The 25,664-nt window shown below is 36.1% G+C and overlaps 2 protein-coding genes across 2 annotated transcripts; both read left to right on the plus strand.

Annotated features, from left to right (window-relative positions):
- The first annotated feature begins 8,701 nt into the window (after positions 1 to 8,701).
- Positions 8,702 to 10,728, plus strand: LOC129151308 (putative olfactory receptor 56B2). The gene is made up of 2 exons (XM_054725670.1): positions 8,702 to 8,719; positions 9,778 to 10,728. Exons 1-2 carry the CDS (start codon positions 8,702 to 8,704, stop codon positions 10,726 to 10,728), a joined length of 969 nt encoding a protein of 322 aa, XP_054581645.1.
- Positions 10,729 to 19,431: 8,703 nt separating this feature from the next.
- On the plus strand, positions 19,432 to 21,461 carry LOC103302842 (putative olfactory receptor 56B2). Its single transcript, XM_054725671.1, has 2 exons — positions 19,432 to 19,449; positions 20,511 to 21,461. The coding sequence occupies exons 1-2, from the start codon at positions 19,432 to 19,434 to the stop codon at positions 21,459 to 21,461; spliced, it is 969 nt and encodes a 322-aa protein (XP_054581646.1).
- The last annotated feature ends 4,203 nt before the right edge of the window (positions 21,462 to 25,664 follow it).

The raw sequence follows: 25,664 nt of genomic DNA on the forward strand, positions 1-25,664 counted from the left end.
TGCATAGAGGATGCTTCTTTTTCTCATTTCTCCAGATATATACTCAATGTAATATCTAGGAAGTGCTTAATGGCAGAAGAACTTAAGAAAAGTGGTACTGTTTCAGCTTTCAGTTATTATAATGTATCAGTGGCAAAAACTAAAACATAAAGTGGGCCCTGGCCAATCTTCTCAATGGTTAGAGCATCAGACAGTGCAGTTTTCCTCCAGCACTGGGGACCAAGGCTTTGGCTCTGGCCACGACCTTCCGCCTTCTTTCAGGGTCGGGGCTTGGACGCCAGCGGCAGCAGCAGCGTGGGGCGGGCGCTGCCAGGCCCCGTGCCGCCATCCGCAATCGGGGCGCCACCGCCACCCGGGTCCCTCAGCTATAGGAGGGACCCGGCCTCAGCTGCTCCAACCATGATCACTGAGGGGCGGGACCCGGGCACTGCTGCTGCTCCCACCACAATCGCTGAGACACCCTCAGTGATCACTATCGGAGCGCCGACGCCGCCCAGGTCCCTCAGCAATGGGGGGACAGGGCAGCGCGCGGGGGCTGCCATCTTTGCTGGGTTAATTTGCGTAGCGCCCTGATTGGCTGTGGGCGTAGCGAAGGTATGGTCAATTAGCATATTACTCTTTTATTATGTAGGATGTCACCCCAATAAATCTAATAAAACAAACAAAGAAAAAATGGTGACACATTTGAAATTTTGGCTTTTCAACAAATTCTGTTTTTTAATATATTTTATTGAATTTTTACAGAGAGGAAGGGAGAGGGATAGAGAGTTAGAAACATCCATCAGCTGCCTCCTGCACACCCCCTACTGGGTATGTGCCCGCAACCAAGGTACATGCCCTTGACCGGAATCGAACCTGGGACCCTTGAGTCTGCAGGCCCACGCTCTCTCCACTGAGCCAAACCGGCTAGGGCTCAACAAAATTTTAATAAAAAACAGTAACATTATGTTGCCTCTTGTCTCAAGGAATATAAAGGAAATTCAAAGAAATACTATTTGAATTTCCATTTTTTATGTATCTTCTTTTTCTATGCCATGTCTGCACTTTTTTTTCCCCTGTGGAATATCTTTCTACATTTCTCAGTTCACAAGAATGAAAATACTTATTGCCAAAATTGATTATTCCTTAGTTCAAGACACTTTATAATCAGTTGGAAAAATTTTTTTATTACAAATGCCCATTGAAATTTTTTTTAGTTTTATGTTTTGTTTGAGAAATGCTTTCTGAAATAAGTAATCATTGTCCAAGAGCCATTTTCTCCATGCATCACTCCATAGGGGAATAAATATTTATTTGGATACCAGTAAAACAAGAATTTAAAATCATGAGAATAGTAAACCTTTTTAAAATTTCTTTATTGATTAAGGTGTTACATATGTGTCCTTATTCCCCCATTACCTACCATCCCCCCCTCCACTTATGCCCTCACTCCCCTATTGTCTGTGTCCATTGGTTAGGCTTATATGCAGGCATCCAAGTCCTTTGGTTGATCTCTCCCCCTTACCCCCACTCTCCCCCACCTTCCCTCTGAGGTTTGACAGTCTGATAGATGTTTCTCTGTCTCTGAATCTGTTTTTGTTCATCAGTTTATGTTGTTCTTTATATTCCATAAATGAGTGAGATCATGTGATATTTATCTTTCTCTGACTGGCTTATTTTACTTAGCATAATGCTCTCCAGGTACATCCATGCTGTTGCAAATGGTAAGAACTCCTTCTTTTTTACTGCAGTGTAGTATTCTATTGTGTAGATGTACCACAGTTTTTTAATCCACTCATCTGCTGATGGGCATTTAGGCTGTTTCCAAATCTTAGCTATTGTGAATTGTGCTGCTATGAACATAGGGGTGCATATATCCTTTCTGACTGGTATTTCTAGTTTCTTGGGATATATTCCTAAAATCACTGGGTCAAATGGGAGTTCCATTTTAAGTTTTTTGAGGAAACTCCATACTGTTCTCCACAGTGGCTGCACCAGTCTGCATTTCCACCAGCAATGCACGAGGGTTCCTTTTTCTCCTCATCCTCACCAGCACTTGTCGTTTGTTGATTTGTTGATAATAGACATCTGACAGGTGTGAGAAGTGTCCTCATTGTCGTTTTGATTTGCATCTCTTGGATGATTAGTGCATTTGAGCATGTTTTTATGTGTCTCTTGGCCTTCCTTCTGTCTTCTTTCGAAAAGTATCTATTTAGGTCCATTGCCCATTTTTTATTGGGTTGTTTATCTTCCTTTTGTTAAGTTGCATGAGTTCCCTGTAAATGTTGGAGATTAAACCCTTATCAGTGATAACATTGGCAAATATGTTCTCCCATGCAGTGGGCTTTCTTGTTTTGTTGGTGGTTTCTTTTGTTGTGAAAAAGCTTTTTATTTTGATGTAGTCCCATTTGTTTATTTTCTCTTTATTTTCCATTGCCCTAGGCGCAGTATCAGTGAAGAAATTGCTTTAGCATATGTCTGCGATTTTGCTGCCTGTGGGTTCCTCTAATATTTTTATGGTTTCCTGTCTTATGTTTAAGTCCTTTATCCATTTTGAGTTTATTTTTGTGTATGGTGTAAGTTGGTGATCTAGTTTCATTTTTTTGCATGTATCTGTTGAATTTTCCCAACACCATTTATTGAAGAGACTGTCTTGACTCCATTGTATGTTCATGCCTCCTTTGTCAAAGATTAATTGAGCATAGTGGCTTGGGTTGATTTCTGGGTTAATAGCATTTTATAGTTGAGCACATTGGTTTATAAAGTCAGTGCTAATCTTTTCCTGTTTTCTGAAAAAAAGATTGGTTTTACCTCTTTTATATGTTGAAATTATTTATATGGCATGATTTGAAAAGTTTTCTACTGCTTAAAACTAGTGGTTAAAAAACACTTATATAGAAATCCTAAGCTAAATCATGTCCTATCCAAAATACAAAAAAAAAAAAAAAAAATGAGAGAGAGAGAGAGAAAAGAGAAGCAATCAGAATTAAAACTTTGAAAAAGGCTATTATATAGGAAAGATTAAATTAAAACAAGAGATTTTATAAAATCATTTTTGAAAAATCTTAAAATATATAATATAATACTGTGGTAAAATGAATGATTCAAGTTCATAATCTCAAAACAAATAATAACTAAGGAAGGTCTTTTAGAAACAGAGGATAAAGAAGAATTTTCTCAAGAAAAATATTAAAAGGTCCCGGAGTCTTATTATTTTCATCAAAAGCTTTCAGACTAGATCCTTGTCTCAGAATATAGAATAAATGTGGAAAGCTAAATCCCCTCAAAAACTATTAATGAAGATTTCGTCTTATCCAATATAAACTTTCATAGTCATTTGGGGTCTAAAAATAATACACCAAGAGAAGACATAAAAATTATAAACATTTTGAGACATAGGTCATGTTTTTCCACATAGAGATTTGAGAAAATTAATAGAAATGATGGGAATTAATTAAAGCTCAACATTGTCATTTGGTAAAATCTGAATACTAAAATCTTTAATGTTTTCCAGAAGTAATTAGAGATACAATGCAAAATGCACATGGCCATGTTTTGTTAAGTTGCAGCTAATATATAAAATTTTAGCCCATCAAATCTTCTGTCCTTGATTATTCTGAATTGAGAAAACCCAGACTTGCCAGGTTTAGACTTGTAGATAGATAATCTAAGCCCCACAATACCTATGTGCGATCAGTAGATGCTCATATAACTTGATTGGCTATGACCCAGTGGACACATCTGAAAGGACTTCTTGGAAGAAGAAAAATTATAAGAGGATTGAAGAAAATATGTTTTATTTAAACAAGGTCTATGATTTGGAAATTGGTCAGGTATTAATGGCTGGCTTGGGAATTTAAGCAGGTAATGTAGACAGAGTGTAGAGTACAGTATAAAAGTAAGACCAGGGTTTTGTTATTATGTTTGTACTATGCTTACATCCTTTCAATTCAGTCACAGGCTCAAGACCTCTAAGTAGAATCAAAGAACATAGTCTGGGTACAAAGAGATGAGTTTTCTCCTAAAATTATTATTTATAGTATGCAAAAAAATACTTGTTCATCTTTTGTCTCTGGCTGACAATAAAACCACTATGATCTTGTATAGGGCATCTTTCTTAATCATTAAGGTAACATGCTTTGCAATTGACCATTATGCATGGAGCCAACAGTACCAGCCTGACACCAAGATACTTCATCCTCAATAGAATTCCTGGGCTGGAAGTCTCACTCATCTTGATCTCCCTGCCATTCTGCTTCATGTACATCATTGCTCTTGTGGCGAACAGTGGACTCAAAGCTACATTTCTAGAACTTTTCAGTCATGAGGAGGCCCTACACCGACCCATGAATTACTTCCTAGCCTTTGTCGTTTACAGATGTTAGTGTTGTGTATTTCATTTGTCCCTGATATGTTAGGTATATTTTGGCTTAGTCTCAAAGAGATTGACTTTGATGCCTGCCTTATGCAAATGTTTTTCATCCACATGCTGACAGGCATAGAGTCTGGTAAAGCAAAAAACAAATTAACAAACAAATAAAAAAAGAACACATAATGGAGCAAAGATAGTCTATTCAATAAATTGTGCTATAAAATTGGACAAATACATGCAAAAAAAAATAAACTAGACCACCTCTTACACCATACACAAGAATAAACTCAAAATGGATTAAAGATATAAATGTTAGACTCAATACCATAAAAATTCTGGAAGAAAACATAGGCAATAAAATCTCAGACATTTCTCATAGCAATATTTTTTTCTGATATATCTCCTCAGGCAAGGGAAACAAAAGAAAAATTCCGGGGATGTGGCCACAACCAAAGTACACGCCCTTGACCAGAATCGAACCTGGGACCTTTCAGTCCGCAGGCCCAGGCTCTATCCACTGAGCCAAACCGGTTAGGGCATGTTTATTACTTTTAAAAAAGATGAAATGAATAAAGTTGGATGAATACCAAACTGTTTTAAAATATCAATTCAAGTAGAACTTCAATTTTTTAAAAGAAGTGTTCATCACTCAAAAACAAATACGTTTTGCCAGGAGCTGGAGGGGAAGGGCATTAAGGAATGACTGATGAATGGCTATGGGGTTTCCTTTGGAGGTAATGGAATTGTGCTAAAACTACATAGGAATGATTGTTGTACAGCATTGCAGAAACACTGAAAGACAATTGCACATTTTTCAAATGGTTTAAATGGGCAATTTTTTGATGTGCATTTCACCCCCCTCCAAAAAAAAAAAAGGTAAAGTAGAGAAAACACTGCTAAAGTATTTTCTACATATATATTTGTTGTATAATTTTCTGTAAAATAAAAGAATACATATGTCTAAGAACATTAAAATGTTTAAAGAAATTGTGTAGACACCCGATGTACTTTTAATCATAGTATTACCAGACCATCTTGTTTTGAATGTGATTATGGTATAATATTAATTGAAAATGGCAGAACTTTTGTTCTAGTATGGTATTGCCCAATCTTCCTAAAAAACATACTGTATAACAAAGGCATATAAAGAAGTGTACCAGAAGATACCTCTTCATATAGATTATGAGTTCTATTTATCTCTTTCTTAATCATTTAAAATTTTCCAATTAATAAAATTATACAGGAACTAGAGGCCTGGTGCACAAAATCATGCACAGGTAGGGTCCCTAGGCCTAGCCTGCAATCAGGGCCATCTTGTGCCCATTTGCCAGTCCCCAGTCCCTTCCCACTGCCACTCACCCCAGTTCCTCATGGTTCCCCATTCTCCATCCAGTGATCGGAGCCTGCAGGCTGGGGTGGGGGAGGAACCAAGAGATGGTCAATGCACCTCATAGTGACTGGTCAATCAGTTGCTCTGGCCATTATGGTTGCTGGCCTTTTATTATATAGGATGACTCTTAGTATTTAATTCAAGTCTTATAAAATAGTATCTTATAATTATTGCAAAAATCACTATCCATTATAATCTCAAAATTGGAGCATCAAGGTAATCCTGACATATATTTATGCATAATAATTTGAAGTTTTGAAGGAAAAATAAATAGGAGAACATATATGTGTGACAGTGATGGAAACTTTCTGAAACATAAGTTCTTTCCACTTGTGTCCTAAACATTCTTTCAGAAGGAAACAAACTCTTACATAAAGATTAAAATCACCCACTTTCATTATAATTTCTTGTTCATTCTTTTCTCCACCCCCAGATATAATTCTTCACACACAAGCACACTGATATAGATGCATGCATGAAATTATTCTCTTATTTGTGGATCATAGGGTAGACAGTAAGAATTTAAAACTTTCACTCTTTTCCTCCTCCCATAGTGTTTAGCTTGATTTCTAAACCAGCACCCATGTCTCTAATATTCTGTAATATTCCCTGGATATCTACAACACATTTTTCTTTAAAAACTCAGCTCAATAATTTGATGTCAAGGGAATTAGAGGTTAATGGCCGTGCAAGTATATATATGGCAGTCATGATGTTTTTTAAATAATACCCTGAGCACCTGACCTAACTGCATTCATCCCACTGTTTCTCTACCAAGAATCTCAGGTATTAAAGGGCACACAAAAGTGGGACTGCTTAAGATTTTTGTTGTAGTTAGTACTAAGATTAATTGTAGAGTTTTTATGAATTGATTATAGTCTTAGAAATCCATGAATTTAATTGCATACACACATTTGAAGGCAGATAGGTGAGGGGGGGCTGGAGAATGTTAATTCCCCAATTTTCAGAATAAAATTCAGTGTCTCTTTCCATTATGAATATAAACATTGTTGTTATTTTGCCAACCCGGCAGGGATTATTGGCTCTGTCAAAGTGGAAGTCAGGTATGATTCACCATCATGATTCACAAGAAATGGAACAGCTAGAGAATGATTCTCAATTTTGGTCAGAACACTCATGCTTTTTAGCTGCCCTCCCATTGATCTCTGAATAAGAATCTAATTTATTTGCTTTTATTCTATACAGAATTATTTGTGAGTGTTTCATCCACGTTATAGGGCAAAACCCAGCTGGAGGAACCCACTATCCTATTGACAAAAGACCTTGAATGGTAAAATTGAAGATCATCTAGTGAGAAGCCATGAGGCGTGGAAATGAGAATAGAGAACAGACAGTGTTAAACTGTACACAGGACATTGAAGGTTAGCTAATAAGTTGCTATTGATTTACGTGTACAATTTTAAAAATTTCCACCATGAACTAATGGAGTGAAAAGAATAATTTCAGTATTTCTATTATTTTGCTTATGGAAAACCTTAGCAACCCTGGAGAGGAAACAATTTAATGCAATCAGCATAAACTCCACTGTTAATTCAATCACATCATTTACTGTTTCTCAAAGTGATCTTGATCCAATCGTCATTTATTTAACTTCCATTTTGTCTGACATTAATAATTCCCAACTGATTTGGAGCCAATTGTTTTTTCTTAGTATAATTTTCCTTCACCAAAAAATCTTTATGCATACTTTGTGTATGGTTTGCTTTGCACATTTTTAATTATTTAAAAAATATTTTTTTAATTTTTACATGTATGTACTGGTAGCATACATTTGTATTTAAAATCTCTGTGAAATATGACCAATTTGTAGTATATTTTAATTAATTTATCTTTATTGTCCAAACCAAAACATATTCATTGTGAGCTGACTTAGTCAATTTCCTCTCTTTTGAAAATTTCTTTTGATTGATCTATTTTAAGAGAGAGAAAATTATTTACTTTAGAAATTTAGGTTTTATGTTAATTCATGAAATAGACATCATCACTTCATTTCTTCAGGTGATTCCCCTTATGCTTTCAGAACACATATTGCTTACACTACAATATAATAATTCTTAAAAGTTTATTATGAAAATAGAATTAGTTCTACATTAATTTGTACATTCATTCAAAAACATCTATTGAGATCTAATACGTGTAAAATGTCTTGGTAAAAACTTCAAATAGAAATGTAAGTACAATATGTCAAAATATTAGAGGTTTGGATAAACTTTGGTTGATTTAAGAATATAAATAGGTTTTATAATACCATCATGTTACACTTTAAAAAAAGGGATTGACTGCTGTTGTAAAAAGGAAGGAACTACCAATTGCAACAGCATGGATGGAGCTGGAGAGCATTATGCTAAGTGAAATAAGTCAGTCAGAGAAAGATAAATATCACATGCTCTCACTCATTTCTGGATTATAATGAACAACATAAACTGGTGAACAAAAATAGATCTAGAGATAGAGAAGCATGGATCAGATGCTCAAACATCAGAGGGAAGTCAGGGGAGGGTGGGACTAAGGGAGAGAGATCAACCAAAGGACTTGTATGCATGCATATAAGCATAACCAATGGATACAGACACCTGGGGGGGGGGGCGGTTTGAGGGCAGGAGTGGAGGGATGGGGGTATAATGGGGAGATAAGGACACATTTGCAATACCCTAATCAGTAAAGGAAATAAAGGGATTGATCCATCAACAAATATATTCCTTTCCTATGAAACCTGCCACTTTTCCAATTACTTCATGTTAACAAGATTTAAAGGATGACTTTTTACCCTCTCTGAAGGAGAATTGAGACTTCCTAACAAAGATAATGATTTTACCTAGATTCAGTGGTGGGAGTGCACAAAAGAAAATAGAGGGTTGCTAAATCACCAAGCTAAGAATAAGCAGTGTAATGTGAGAATGAATAGCAAATAGCAACAGTAGAGAACTCTAATCTGCAAAATGCTAACCATGCTTCAGGTCTAAGAGCCTTTGCCTTTTCCTCATTGAAAAACTTCCTGAGCTCCTACACATTTTGCTCCGTTACTATTCTGTCCACTACTGCTTGATTCAGTTTGCGATGATACTACATCAGTCTTAGAGGAGCATTATAATTATGTCTTTCTTGGGTCACTTTGCTGTTTCCAAAATAGTTGCTTGTTGAAATATATAACCTTTCAACCTTCATTGTGAATAGAGATAAAACCCGGATAACAGCTGAGTCAGTAAACACTTCATATCTCTGATTCAACCACTGTTGTAACATTAATATTATTGATGTATTCTTCAAAACTGTTGATGTTCTTAAAATAAGTTCTTTTCAATAGTCTTGATCTGATGTGTTATCTAAGTGTTTCCATGCATAAATTTCTTTACTCTCAATTCTATACATTAAGGCCCTAAATAAAGTCATCCTTTAGCAAACTAAAGGTAAGAAGCAAGGCCACACAGCAGGTCACTTTCGTGTTGTCCAGTTTCCATGACTTACAATATGGAAGGGAATGAACAAGGCCCTGATATCTCTGATACTCTAACCCATAATTATAAGACGATGAAGATAATGTGACCTGCCTTAGAGAGTTTTTGTGATGATTGTGTTAACAAAAATGCACGATTACAGTTTCTGCCTCATAAATATCCAATAAAGTTAGTGCAGAATGAGAATAACCAAGATTAATAATGAAGAATCCTCATCTCAATGAAGTGTTTACCAGAGGGAAAGGAGATTTGGAGGTGGTAAAAGTTAAAAAGGGTCAAATACATGATGATGGAAGGAGATTTTGAGTGGTGGGAACACATGCCAATATCCAGATAATGTATCCTAGAGGTGTACACTTGAAACTCATATAATCTTATCAACCATTGTCATTTCAATAAATTTAACTAAAAAATAAAAAGAATTACCATAAAAATAAACAAAGAAAATAAATAATTTTTAAAAATCTTAATCTTCGAATCACTCCTGTTTAAATACGGTCATAGATATTTTTCAGAATGGTAACCTTGAATATTTTTTCTCTTACTAAAGAATGTTCCAGAATCTCAAAGCCTCCAACATCTCTAAGATCCAGATCTCTGAATTTATTCTGATGGGATTCCCAGGCATTCACAGCTGGCAACACTGGCTCTCCCTGCCATTGGCTCTGCTCTACCTCTTAGCCCTCAGTGCCAACAACCTTATCCTGATCATCATCTATCAAGAGACAACACTGCACCAGCCTATGTACCATTTCCTGGGCATCCTGGCTGTGGTAGACATGGGCCTTGCCACCACTATCATGCCCAAGATATTGGCCATCTTATGGTTCAATGCTAAAGCCATCAGTCTCCCTGAGTGCTTCCTGCAGATGTATGCCATACATTGTTTTGTGGGCATGGAGTCCGGTATCTTTGTATGCATGGCTATAGATAGATATGTAGCTATTTGTCGACCACTACGCTACTCATCAATAATTACTGAATCTTTTGTGGTCAAAGCAACTGTGTTCATGGCACTCAGAAACTCCATAACTACCATCCCAGTGCCTGTATTGGCTGCTCAGAGGCACTACTGCTCCCAGAACCAAATAGAACACTTTCTGTGTTCTAATCTCGGTGTCACTAGTCTATCCTGTGATGACAGAACCATCAACAGCATTTACCAGCTTCTTTTGGCCTGGACGCTCATGGGAAGTGACCTGGGTTTGATTATTTTATCATATGCTTTGATACTTCACTCTGTGCTGAAGCTGAATTCAGCAGAAGCTGCGTCCAAAGCCCTAAGTACCTGCACGTCCCACCTCATTCTGATCCTATTCTTCTATACAGTTGTCATTGTTATGTCCATCACCTATGGTGCTGCAATGTCAGTTCCCATCATTCCAGTGCTACTCAATGTACTGCACAGTGTCATTCCTCCTGCCCTCAATCCCATGGTGTATGCTCTCAAGAACAAGGACCTAAGGCAGGGTTTATATAAGGTTCTTAAAGTACACATCAAGAACAACTAATGCATAGAGGATGCTTCTTTTTCTCATTTCTCCAGATATATACTCAATGTAATATCTAGGAAGTGCTTAATGGCAGAAGAACTTAAGAAAAGTGGTACTGTTTCAGCTTTCAGTTATTATAATGTATCAGTGGCAAAAACTAAAACATAAAGTGGGCCCTGGCCAATCTTCTCAATGGTTAGAGCATCAGACAGTGCAGTTTTCCTCCAGCACTGGGGACCAAGGCTTTGGCTCTGGCCACGACCTTCCGCCTTCTTTCAGGGTCGGGGCTTGGACGCCAGCGGCAGCAGCAGCGTGGGGCGGGCGCTGCCAGGCCCCGTGCCGCCATCCGCAATCGGGGCGCCACCGCCACCCGGGTCCCTCAGCTATAGGAGGGACCCGGCCTCAGCTGCTCCAACCATGATCACTGAGGGGCGGGACCCGGGCACTGCTGCTGCTCCCACCACAATCGCTGAGACACCCTCAGTGATCGCTATCGGAGCGCCGACGCCGCCCAGGTCCCTCAGCAATGGGGGACAGGGCAGCGCGCGGGGGCTGCCATCTTTGCTGGGTTAATTTGCGTAGCGCCCTGATTGGCTGTGGGCGTAGCGAAGGTATGGTCAATTAGCATATTACTCTTTTATTATGTAGGATGTCACCCCAATAAATCTAATAAAACAAACAAAGAAAAAATGGTGACACATTTGAAATTTTGGCTTTTCAACAAATTCTGTTTTTTAATATATTTTATTGAATTTTTACAGAGAGGAAGGGAGAGGGATAGAGAGTTAGAAACATCCATCAGCTGCCTCCTGCACACCCCCTACTGGGTATGTGCCCGCAACCAAGGTACATGCCCTTGACCGGAATCGAACCTGGGACCCTTGAGTCTGCAGGCCCACGCTCTCTCCACTGAGCCAAACCGGCTAGGGCTCAACAAAATTTTAATAAAAAACAGTAACATTATGTTGCCTCTTGTCTCAAGGAATATAAAGGAAATTCAAAGAAATACTATTTGAATTTCCATTTTTTATGTATCTTCTTTTTCTATGCCATGTCTGCACTTTTTTTCCCCTGTGGAATATCCTTCTACATTTCTCAGTTCACAAGAATGAAAATACTTATTGCCAAAATTGATTATTCCTTAGTTCAAGACACTTTATAATCAGTTGGAAAAATTTTTTTATTACAAATGCCCATTGAAAATTTTTTTAGTTTTATGTTTTGTTTGAGAAATGCTTTCTGAAATAAGTAATCATTGTCCAAGAGCCATTTTCTCCATGCATCACTCCATAGGGAATAAATATTTATTTGGATACCAGTAAAACAAGAATTTAAAATCATGAGAATAGTAAACCTTTTTAAAATTTCTTTATTGATTAAGGTGTTACATATGTGTCCTTATTGCCCCATTACCTACGATTCCCCCCCCCCCCCACTTATGCCCTCACTCCCCTATTGTCTGTGTCCATTGGTTAGGCTTATATGCAGGCATCCAAGTCCTTTGGTTGATCTCTCCCCCTTACCCCCACCCTCCCCCACCTTCCCTCTGAGGTTTGACAGTCTGATAGATGTTTCTCTGTCTCTGAATCTGTTTTTGTTCATCAGTTTATGTTGTTCTTTATATTCCATAAATGAGTGAGATCATGTGATATTTATCTTTCTCTGACTGGCTTATTTTACTTAGCATAATGCTCTCCAGGTACATCCATGCTGTTGCAAATGGTAAGAACTCCTTCTTTTTTACTGCAGTGTAGTATTCTATTGTGTAGATGTACCACAGTTTTTTAATCCACTCATCTGCTGATGGGCATTTAGGCTGTTTCCAAATCTTAGCTATTGTGAATTGTGCTGCTATGAACATAGGGGTGCATATATCCTTTCTGACTGGTATTTCTAGTTTCTTGGGATATATTCCTAAAATCACTGGGTCAAATGGGAGTTCCATTTTAAGTTTTTTGAGGAAACTCCATACTGTTCTCCACAGTGGCTGCACCAGTCTGCATTTCCACCAGCAATGCACGAGGGTTCCTTTTTCTCCTCATCCTCACCAGCACTTGTCGTTTGTTGATTTGTTGATAATAGACATCTGACAGGTGTGAGAAGTGTCCTCATTGTCGTTTTGATTTGCATCTCTTGGATGATTAGTGCATTTGAGCATGTTTTTATGTGTCTCTTGGCCTTCCTTCTGTCTTCTTTCGAAAAGTATCTATTTAGGTCCATTGCCCATTTTTTATTGGGTTGTTTATCTTCCTTTTGTTAAGTTGCATGAGTTCCCTGTAAATGTTGGAGATTAAACCCTTATCAGTGATAACATTGGCAAATATGTTCTCCCATGCAGTGGGCTTTCTTGTTTTGTTGGTGGTTTCTTTTGTTGTGAAAAAGCTTTTTATTTTGATGTAGTCCCATTTGTTTATTTTCTCTTTATTTTCCATTGCCCTAGGCGCAGTATCAGTGAAGAAATTGCTTTAGCATATGTCTGCGATTTTGCTGCCTGTGGGTTCCTCTAATATTTTTATGGTTTCCTGTCTTATGTTTAAGTCCTTTATCCATTTTGAGTTTATTTTTGTGTATGGTGTAAGTTGGTGATCTAGTTTCATTTTTTTGCATGTATCTGTTGAATTTTCCCAACACCATTTATTGAAGAGACTGTCTTGACTCCATTGTATGTTCATGCCTCCTTTGTCAAAGATTAATTGAGCATAGTGGCTTGGGTTGATTTCTGGGTTAATAGCATTTTATAGTTGAGCACATTGGTTTATAAAGTCAGTGCTAATCTTTTCCTGTTTTCTGAAAAAAAGATTGGTTTTACCTCTTTTATATGTTGAAATTATTTATATGGCATGATTTGAAAAGTTTTCTACTGCTTAAAACTAGTGGTTAAAAAACACTTATATAGAAATCCTAAGCTAAATCATGTCCTATCCAAAATACAAAAAAAAAAAAAAAAAATGAGAGAGAGAGAGAGAAAAGAGAAGCAATCAGAATTAAAACTTTGAAAAAGGCTATTATATAGGAAAGATTAAATTAAAACAAGAGATTTTATAAAATCATTTTTGAAAAATCTTAAAATATATAATATAATACTGTGGTAAAATGAATGATTCAAGTTCATAATCTCAAAACAAATAATAACTAAGGAAGGTCTTTTAGAAACACAGGATAAAGAAGAATTTTCTCAAGAAAAATATTAAAAGGTCCCGGAGTCTTATTATTTTCATCAAAAGCTTTCAGACTAGATCCTTGTCTCAGAATATAGAATAAATGTGGAAAGCTAAATCCCCTCAAAAACTATTAATGAAGATTTCGTCTTATCCAATATAAACTTTCATAGTCATTTGGGGTCTAAAAATAATACACCAAGAGAAGACATAAAAATTATAAACATTTTGAGACATAGGTCATGTTTTTCCACATAGAGATTTGAGAAAATTAATAGAAATGATGGGAATTAATTAAAGCTCAACATTGTCATTTGGTAAAATCTGAATACTAAAATCTTTAATGTTTTCCAGAAGTAATTAGAGATACAATGCAAAATGCACATGGCCATGTTTTGTTAAGTTGCAGCTAATATATAAAATTTTAGCCCATCAAATCTTCTGTCCTTGATTATTCTGAATTGAGAAAACCCAGACTTGCCAGGTTTAGACTTGTAGATAGATAATCTAAGCCCCACAATACCTATGTGCGATCAGTAGATGCTCATATAACTTGATTGGCTATGACCCAGTGGACACATCTGAAAGGACTTCTTGGAAGAAGAAAAATTATAAGAGGATTGAAGAAAATATGTCTTATTTAAACAAGGTCTATGATTTGGAAATTGGTCAGGTATTAATGGCTGGCTTGGGAATTTAAGCAGGTAATGTAGACAGAGTGTAGAGTACAGTATAAAAGTAAGACCAGGGTTTTGTTATTATGTTTGTACTATGCTTACATCCTTTCAATTCAGTCACAGGCTCAAGACCTCTAAGTAGAATCAAAGAACATAGTCTGGGTACAAAAAGATGAGTTTTCTCCTAAAATTATTATTTATAGTATGCAAAAAAATACTTGTTCATCTTTTGTCTCTGGCTGACAATAAAACCACTATGATCTTGTATAGGGCATCTTTCTTAATCATTAAGGTAACATGCTTTGCAATTGACCATTATGCATGGAGCCAACAGTACCAGCCTGACACCAAGATACTTCATCCTCAATAGAATTCCTGGGCTGGAAGTCTCACACATCTGGATCTCCCTGCCATTCCGCTTCATGTACATCATTACTCTTGTGGCGAACAGTGGACTCAAAGCTACATTTCTAGAACTTTTCAGTCATGAGGAGGCCCTACACCGACCCATGAATTACTTCCTAGCCTTTGTCGTTTACAGATGTTAGTGTGTGTATTTCATTTGTCCCTGATATGTTAGGTATATTTTGGCTTAGTCTCAAAGAGATTGACTTTGATGCCTGCCTTATGCAAATGTTTTTCATCCACATGCTGACAGGCATAGAGTCTGGTAAAGCAAAAAACAAATTAACAAACAAATAAAAAAAGAACACATAATGGAGCAAAGATAGTCTATTCAATAAATTGTGCTATAAAATTGGACAAATACATGCAAAAAAAAATAAACTAGACCACCTCTTACACCATACACAAGAATAAACTCAAAATGGATTAAAGATATAAATGTTAGACTCAATACCATAAAAATTCTGGAAGAAAACATAGGCAATAAAATCTCAGACATTTCTCATAGCAATATTTTTTTCTGATATATCTCCTCAGGCAAGGGAAACAAAAGAAAAATTCCGGGGATGTGGCCACAACCAAAGTACACGCCCTTGACCAGAATCGAACCTGGGACCTTTCAGTCCGCAGGCCCAGGCTCTATCCACTGAGCCAAACCGGTTAGGGCATGTTTATTACTTTTAAAAAAGATGAAATGAATAAAGTTGGATGAATACCAAACTGTTTTAAAATATCAATTCAAGTAGAACTTCAATTTTTTAAAAGAAGTGTTCATCACTCAAAAACAAATACGTTTTGCCAGGAGCTGGAGGGGAAGGGCATTAAGGAATGACTGATGAATGGCTATGGGGTTTCCTTTGGAGGTAATGGAATTGTGCTAAAACTACATAGGAATGATTGTTGTACAGCATTGCAGAAACACTGAAAGACAATTGCACATTTTTCAAATGGTTTAAATGGGCAATTTTTTGATGTGCATTTCACCCCCCTCCAAAAAAAAAAAAAAAGGTAAAGTAGAAAAAACACTGCTAAAGTATTTTCTACATATATATTTGTTGTATAATTTTGTGTAAAATTAAAGAATACATATGTCTAAGAACATTAAAATGTTTAAAGAAATTGTGTAGACAACCGATGTACTTTTAATCATAGTATTACCAGACCATCTTGTTTTGAATGTCATTATGGTATAATATTAATTGAAAATGGCAGAACTTTTGTTCTAGTATGGTATTGCCCAATCTTCCTAAAAAACATACTGTATAACAAAGGCATATAAAGAAGTGTACCAGAAGATACCTCTTCATATAGATTATGAGTTCTATTTATCTCTTTCTTAATCATTTAAAATTTTCCAATTAATAAAATTATACAGGAACTAGAGGCCCGGTGCACAAAATCATGCACAGGTAGGGTCCCTAGGCCTAGCCTGCAATCAGGGCCATCTTGTGCCCATTTGCCAGTCCCCAGTCCCTTCCCACTGCCACTCACCCCAGTTCCTCATGGTTCCCCATTCTCCATCCAGTGATCGGAGCCTGCAGGCTGGGGTGGGGGAGGAACCAAGAGATGGTCAATGCACCTCATAGTGACTGGTCAATCAGTTGCTCTGGCCATTATGGTTGCTGGCCTTTTATTATATAGGATGACTCTTAGTATTTAATTCAAGTCTTATAAAATAGTATCTTATAATTATTGCAAAAATCACTATCCATTATAATCTCAAAATTGGAGCATCAAGGTAATCCTGACATATATTTATGCATAATAATTTGAAGTTTTGAAGGAAAAATAAATAGGAGAACATATATGTGTGACAGTGATGGAAACTTTCTGAAACATAAGTTCTTTCCACTTGTGTCCTAAACATTCTTTCAGAAGGAAACAAACTCTTCCATAAAGATTAAAATCACCCACATTCATTATAATTTCTTGTTCATTCTTTTCCCCACCCCCAGATATAATTCTTCACACACAAGCACACTGATATAGATGCATGCATGAAATTATTCTCTTATTTGTGGATCATAGGGTAGACAGTAAGAATTTAAAACTTTCACTCTTTTCCTCCTCCCATAGTGTTTAGCTTGATTTCTAAACCAGCACCCATGTCTCTAATATTCTGTAATATTCCCTGGATATCTACAACACATTATTCTTTAAAAACTCAGCTCAATAATTTGATGTCAAGGGAATTAGAGGTTAATGGCCGTGCAAGTATATATATGGCAGTCATGATGTTTTTTAAATAATACCCTGAGCACCTGACCTAACTGCATTCATCCCACTCTTTCTCTACCAAGAATCTCAGGTATTAAAGGGCACACAAAAGTGGGACTGCTTAAGATTTTTGTTGTAGTTAGTACTAAGATTAATTGTAGAGTTTTTATGAATTGATTATAGTCTTAGAAATCCATGAATTTAATTGCATACACACATTTGAAGGCAGATAGGTGAGGGGGGCTGGAGAATGTTAATTCCCCAATTTTCAGAATAAAATTCAGTGTCTCTTTCCATTATGAATATAAGCATTGTTGTTATTTTGCCAACCCCGCAGGGATTATTGGCTCTGTCAAAGTGGAAGTCAGGTATGATTCACCATCATGATTCACAAGAAATGGAACAGCTAGAGAATGATTCTCAATTTTGGTCAGAACACTCATGCTTTTTAGCTGCCCTCCCATTGATCTCTGAATAAGAATCTAATTTATTTGCTTTTATTCTATACAGAATTATTTGTGAGTGTTTCATCCACGTTATAGGGCAAAACCCAGCTGGAGGAACCCACTATCATATTGACAAAAGACCTTGAATGGTAAAATTGAAGATCATCTAGTGAGAAGCCATGAGGCGTGGAAATGAGAATAGAGAACAGACAGTGTTAAACTGTACACAGGACATTGAAGGTTAGCTAATAAGTTGCTATTGATTTACGTGTACAATTTTAAAAATTTCCACCATGAACTAATGGAGTGAAAAGAATAATTTCAGTATTTCTATTATTTTGCTTATGGAAAACCTTAGCAACCCTGGAGAGGAAACAATTTAATGCAATCAGCATAAACTCCACTGTTAATTCAATCACATCATTTACTGTTTCTCAAAGTGATCTTGATCCAATCGTCATTTATTTAACTTCCATTTTGTCTGACATTAATAATTCCCAACTGATTTGGAGCCAATTGTTTTTTCTTAGTATAATTTTCCTTCACCAAAAAATCTTTATGCATACTTTGTGTATGGTTTGCTTTGCACATTTTTAATTATTTAAAAAATATTTTTTAATTTTTACATGTATGTACTGATAGCATACATTTGTATTTAAAATCTCTGTGAAATATGACCAATTTGTAGTATATTTTAATTAATTTATCTTTATTGTCCAAACCAAAACATATTCATTGTGAGCTGACTTAGTCAATTTCCTCTCTTTTGAAAATTTCTTTTGATTGATCTATTTTAAGAGAGAGAAAATTATTTACTTTAGAAATTTAGGTTTTATGTTAATTCATGAAATAGACATCATCACTTCATTTCTTCAGGTGATTCCCCTTATGCTTTCAGAACACATATTGCTTACACTACAATATAATAATTCTTAAAAGTTTATTATGAAAATAGAATTAGTTCTACATTAATTTGTACATTCATTCAAAAACATCTATTGAGATCTAATACGTGTAAAATGTCTTGGTAAAAACTTCAAATAGAAATGTAAGTACAATATGTCGAAATATTAGAGGTTTGGATAAACTTTGGTTGATTTAAGAATATAAATAGGTTTTATAATACCATCATGTTACACTTTAAAAAAAGGGATTGACTGCTGTTGTAAAAAGGAAGGAACTACAAATTGCAACAGCATGGATGGAGCTGGAGAGCATTATGCTAAGTGAAATAAGTCAGTCAGAGAAAGATAAATATCACATGCTCTCACTCATTTCTGGATTATAATGAACAACATAAACTGGTGAACAAAAATAGATCTAGAGATAGAGAAGCATGGATCAGATGCTCAAACATCAGAGGGAAGTCAGGGGAGGGTGGGACTAAGGGAGAGAGATCAACCAAAGGACTTGTATGCATGCATATAAGCATAACCAATGGATACAGACACCTGGGGGGGGGGGGCGGTTTGAGGGCAGGAGTGGAGGGATGGGGGTATAATGGGGAGATAAGGACACATTTGTAATACCCTAATCAATAAAGGAAATAAAGGGATTGATCCATCAACAAATATATTCCTTTCCTATGAAACCTGCCACTTTTCCAATTACTTCATGTTAACAAGATTTAAAGGATGACTTTTTACCCTCTCTGAAGGAGAATTGAGACTTCCTAACAAAGATAATGATTGTACCTAGATTCAGTGGTGGGAGTGCACAAAAGAAAATAGAGGGTTGCGAAATCACCAAGCTAAGAATAAGCAGTGTAATGTGAGAATGAATAGCAAATAGCAACAGTAGAGAACTCTAATCTGCAAAATGCTAACCATGCTTCAGGTCTAAGAGCCTTTGCCTTTTCCTCATTGAAAAACTTCCTGAGCTCCTACACATTTTGCTCCGTTACTATTCTGTCCGCTACTGCTTGATTCAGTTTGCGATGATACTACATCAGTCTTAGAGGAGCATTATAATTATGTCTTTCTTGGGTCACTTTGCTGTTTCCAAAATAGTTGCTTGTTGAAATATATAACCTTTCAACCTTCATTGTGAATAGAGATAAAACCCGGATAACAGCTGAGTCAGTAAACACTTCATATCTCTGATTCAACCACTGTTGTAACATTAATATTATTGATGTATTCTTCAAAACTGTTGATGTTCTTAAAATAAGTTCTTTTCAATAGTCTTGATCTGATGTGTTATCTAAGTGTTTCCATGCATAAATTTCTTTACTCTCAATTCTATACATTAAGGCCCTAAATAAAGTCATCCTTTAGCAAACTAAAGGTAAGAAGCAAGGCCACACAGCAGGTCACTTTCGTGTTGTCCAGTTTCCATGACTTACAATATGGAAGGGAATGAACAAGGCCCTGATATCTCTGATACTCTAACCCATAATTATAAGAGGATGAAGATAATGTGACCTGCCTTAGAGAGTTTTTGTGATGATTGTGTTAACAAAAATGCACGATTAAAGTTTCTGTCTCATTATAAATATCCAATAAAGTTAGTGCAGAATGAGAATAACCAAGATTAATAATGAAGAATCCTCATCTCAATGAAGTGTTTACCAGAGGGAAAGGAGATTTGGAGGTGGTAAAAGTTAAAAAGGGTCAAATACATGATGATGGAAGGAGATTTTGAGTGGTGGGAACACATGCCAATATCCAGATAATGTATCCTAGAGGTGTACACTTGAAACTCATATAATCTTATCAACCATTGTCATTTCAATAAATTTAACTAAAAAATAAAAAGAATTACCATAAAAATAAACAAAGAAAATAAATAATTTTTAAAAATCTTAATCTTCGAATCACTCCTGTTTAAATACGGTCATAGATATTTTTCAGAATGGTAACCTTGAATATTTTTTCTCTTACTAAAGTATGTTCCAGAATCTCAAAGCCTCCAACATCTCTAAGATCCAGATCTCTGAATTTATTCTGATGGGATTCCCAGGCATTCACAGCTGGCAACACTGGCTCTCCCTGCCATTGGCTCTGCTCTACCTCTTAGCCCTCAGTGCCAACATCCTTATCCTGATCATCATCTATCAAGAGACAACACTGCACCAGCCTATGTACCATTTCCTGGGCATCCTGGCTGTGGTAGACATGGGCCTTGCCACCACTATCATGCCAAAGATATTGGCCATCTTATGGTTCAATGCTAAAGCCATCAGTCTCCATGAGTGCTTCCTGCAGATGTATGCCATACATTGTTTTGTGGGCATGGAGTCAGGCATGTTTCTATGCATGGCTATAGATAGATATGTAGCTATTTGTCGACCACTACGCTACTCATCAATAATTACTGAATCTTTTGTGGTCAAAGCAACTGTGTTCATGGCACTCAGAAACTCCATAACTACCATCCCAGTGCCTGTATTGGCTGCTCAGAGGCACTACTGCTCCCAGAACCAAATAGAACACTGTCTGTGTTCTAATCTCGGTGTCACTAGTCTATCCTGTGATGACAGAACCATCAACAGCATTTACCAGCTTCTTTTGGCCTGGACGCTCATGGGAAGTGACCTGGGTTTGATTATTTTATCATATGCTTTGATACTTCACTCTGTGCTGAAGCTGAATTCAGCAGAAGCTGCGTCCAAGGCCCTAAGTACCTGCACGTCCCACCTCATTCTGATTCTATTCTTCTATACAGTTGTCATTGTTATTTCCATCACCCATAGTGCTGCAATGTCAGTTCCCATCATTCCAGTGCTACTCAATGTACTGCACAATGTCATTCCTCCTGCCCTCAATCCCATGGTGTATGCTCTCAAGAACAAGGACCTAAGGCAGGGTTTATATAAGGTTCTTAAAGTACACATCAAGAACAACTAATGCATAGAGGATGCTTCTTTTTCTCATTTCTCTAGATATATACTCAATATAATATCTAGGAAGTGCTTAATAGCAGAAGAACTTAAGAAAAGCGGTACTGTTTCAGCTTTCACTTATTATAATGTATCAGTGGCAACAACTAAAACATAAAGTTGTTCAAATACTAGTATATGTTGACAGAAGAATATTGGACTTTGAGTGGTGGGCACACAATGCAATACACAGCTGATGTATCATAGAATTGTACTCTTGAAATCTATAAAATTTTATTAACCAATGTCCCCCTAATAAATCTAAAAACAAAGAAAGAAAAAATGGTGACACATTTGAAGGTTTGGGTTTTCAACAAAATCTTAATCAATCAGTAACATTATGTTGCCTGTTCTGTCAAGGAATATTAAGGAAATGCAATGAAATACTATTTTGTTTTATATATCTTGTCTTTCTATGCCTCTTCTGCCCCCCTTTTTTGTTTTGTAATGTCTTTCTCCATGTCTTAGTTCACGAGAATGAAAATACTTATTGACATAATTAATTATTCACTAGTTCGAGACATTTTATAATCAATTGGAATAATAATTTTTCTTATTACAAATGCCAGTGAAACATTTTTGTTACTAAGATTTGTTTGGGAAATGCTTTCTGAAATAATTAACCATTGTCCAAGAGCCATATCCTTCATCTGTTACACCAGAAGGGGAATAAGTATGCATTTGGATTCCAGTAAAAAAGAATTTACAATCATGAGAAGAGTGTACTTTTATTGTACAATTAAATATTGCAATGTGTATATCTAAAAAAGAATCTTTATAAACAACATAAATAGATATCTTTACAATTTAATAAAACTTTAAAAGAGTTTATATTTTCATATTTTGGACTTATATTTAAAATTATTCAGTACTTTAGGGATTGTGTAATTGTAAGGTGAATGTCTTGGGTACCATGTTGATAAACAGGGAAGCATTGAAAGGGCAGTTCCCAGAAAGATCAGGAATGTTACTGAGGAATGTGGGCAATAAGAAAGCAAAGTGAATAAAGCATTTAATGTAATTTATATTTAGTGGGGATGCACTCTTATAATTTCACTGTTTCTAACATATACTAGTATAGCAAGCATTATGAATGAAGAATTATCAGGACTCTTTTTCATACTGCCAATGCCACGATTGTGCTATTCTTTAGAAATTCTTAATGATTATAACCAAAATACCTTGTTCATGCTTAGGAATAAATTTCTTGTCATTTCTAAAGGCTTTTATTCTTCTATCCCAGAGTTCTCACTTTTTCATGGAGGCTTCATCTACTTGAAGCCATTCTCCCTATTCAATCCAATATTGTATGGGGGCTTCTGTAAGTCATCTTAGAGCCAACTCAAATCTGTTTTTTATTTACTGTCTTTTGTTAATTTACCCTGACACAATTTTAACAGTTGAATTGACATAGATTGTAAACATGCTGCTGATAAATTGGAAAAGATAGAAATTAGCAGAAATAGGGTCTGAATGAAAAATGGAGCAATGAAATATAAGTTATAAAAACTCACAAAGATGTTGATGGAAGGCAGGGGGTGAGGGGGTAAGAGATCAACCAAAGGACTTGTATGCATGCATATGAGCATAACCAATGGGCACAGACAGGAGGGAGGGGAGGAGGAATGTGCTGGGGTTGGGGGTGGCCAGGGAGAGGTCAATGTGGAAAATAGGAGACTTATATAATACATTAAACAATAAAGAATTTTTAAAAACTCACAAAGAAATTAATATCATTTTTTTAATTCTTACAATTTACCATATTAAACTTTACTGACATCTCAAAAAGCATTTGTTTTTGTGGTTTATATGTATAAATATGAACTGTGTTCAAAATTAAAATAGAAAAATTTTAAGTGTTTATTTTTTAAAATATTTTTATTTTTATTACAATTATTACTGTAATTAAATACTGACATACAATATTATATTAGTTGCAGGAGTACAATATAGTGATTAGACATTTATATAACTCATGAAGTGATCACCTCAAATTTCGAACACATCTAACACCATATGTAGCTATTATAATATTATTGACTATAGTCCCTATGATGTAAATATCCATGACTATTTTCTAATTAACAATATGTACTTCTAATCCCTTCTCCTTTTTCACCCATTCCTGAAACCCCCTCCCATCTGCAACCATCAAAATGTTCTCTGTGTCTATGAGTTTGTTTCTGCCTCATTTGTTCATTTATTTTGTTTTTTAGATTCCACGTAGTATGTGTTACTCTTTCTCCATCTGATTTATTTCACTTAGTATAATACTCTCAAGGGCCATCCATGTTGTCCCAAATGGCAAGGTTTCACTCTTATGGCTGAGTAATACTCCATTGTATATTTGTACCACTTCTTTATCCATTCACTATTGATGGACACTTTGGTTACTTCCAGATCTTGGCTGTTGCAAATAATGCTACAATGTGCATATGGGCGCATATGTCTTTTTAAATTAGTGTTTTAGGTTTCTTTGAATAAATGCCCAGAAGTTAAATTGCTGGGTAACTTCTTTGTCTCTTGTTATAGTCACTATTTAAATGTCTATTTTGTCTAGTATAAGTATTCCTACCCAGCTTTTTCTTTCGTGTTTTCTTTTCTTTTTTTTTTTTTGGTTCCATTTTCATGAAATTCTTTTTCTACCCCTTTATTTTGTCTGTCTATGTGTTTTGATCTGAAGTGAGTCTCTTATAGGCAACATATATAAGGGTCTTATTTTCTTATCCATTTAGCCACTCTACATTTTTTATTGGAATATTTAAACCATTTATGTTTAAAGTAAGTGATTAATAGATATGTGGTTTTTGCCATTTTATTATTCCTTTAACATTACTTGTAATATTGGCTTGGTGGGAAGCAATTTATTTTTCCTTCAATTTTAAATAATAGCCTTGCTGGGTAGAGTAATCTTGCTTTTCATCACTTTGACTATTCCGTGCCAATCCCAGAAGACCAGCAAAGTTTCTATCGAGAAATAAGTGAACAGTTTTTTGGGTGCTCCCTTGTAGGTAACTAACTGCTTTTCTCTTGCTGTTTTTAAGATTCTCTATTTGTCTTTAACCTTTGGCATTTTAATTACGGTGTATCTTGGTATGGGACTTTTGGGGTTCATCTTGTTTGAAACTTTCTGCATTTCCTGAGCCTGTATATATATTTCCTTTACCACATTAGGAAAGTTTGACATTATTTCTTCAAACAGGTTTTCAACTCCTTGCACTTCTCTTCTCCTTCTGGTGTCCCTATAATGTGAATGTAGGTATGGTTGATATTGTATCAGGGGCCCTTTAAACTAGCCTCATTTTTTATTAATTCTTTTCTCTTTTAACTGTTCTGATTGGGTGCTTTCTGTTGTTCTACTTCCAAATTACTGATTTGGTCCTCTGCTTCATCTAATCAACTGCTGATTCCCTTTAATTTATTCTTCATTTCAGTTATTGTATTCTTCATTTCTGATTGGTTGTTTTTTATGTTTTCTTTATCCATTTTTATGTTTCCTATCTCTTTGTTGAAGTTCTCACTGAGATCATTGAGCATTCTCATAACTCTACATCTGGTTAGAGTTAAATTGCTTTTCTTCCTTTTATGTAGTTCCTTTTCTGGAGTTCTGTTCGGTTCTTTCATTTGAGGTATGTTTCTTTGTCTCCTCATTTTGGCTACCTCCCTTTTTTTGTTTCTACATATTAGGTAGAGCTGCTATATCTCCTAGTTTTGGTATAATATCCTTTTGTAGTAGATGTCCTATGGGTCCAGTGGTGTAGTCTCTGTGGTCACTTGAGCCAGGTGCTCCAGGTGTAGGCTGTGTGTGCCTTCCTGTTTAGTTGAGCTTTGATTATTGTTGGTACATCAGTAGAAGGGATTGACCCCCATGTTAGTTGGTTATACGGGCTGGCCATGAATACAATGGAGGAGTGTTGAGGAGGATTTGCTTTAGCAGGGCTCTGTCCAGTCCCACCTTTGGATGGTGTTGTTTGTGGAGGTTGTTGGACAGTTCTCTTGTGTGATCTAAAGCTGGACCCCATATGGGTTGGTTCTGGTACCTCTTGAGAGAAGCTCTGGTGCAGGCCAAGATCAGCTGCTGCCTGTGCCCTCCTCAGGGCCACTGGGTATGAGTTACAAAGCAGAAGGTTTCTATTTGTGCTGGAGTTGGAGATGCCTGGAAGAGACTAAG

This window comes from Eptesicus fuscus, chromosome 13 (assembly GCF_027574615.1).
Source record: "Eptesicus fuscus isolate TK198812 chromosome 13, DD_ASM_mEF_20220401, whole genome shotgun sequence".
NCBI classification, from domain to species: Eukaryota; Metazoa; Chordata; class Mammalia; order Chiroptera; family Vespertilionidae; genus Eptesicus; species Eptesicus fuscus.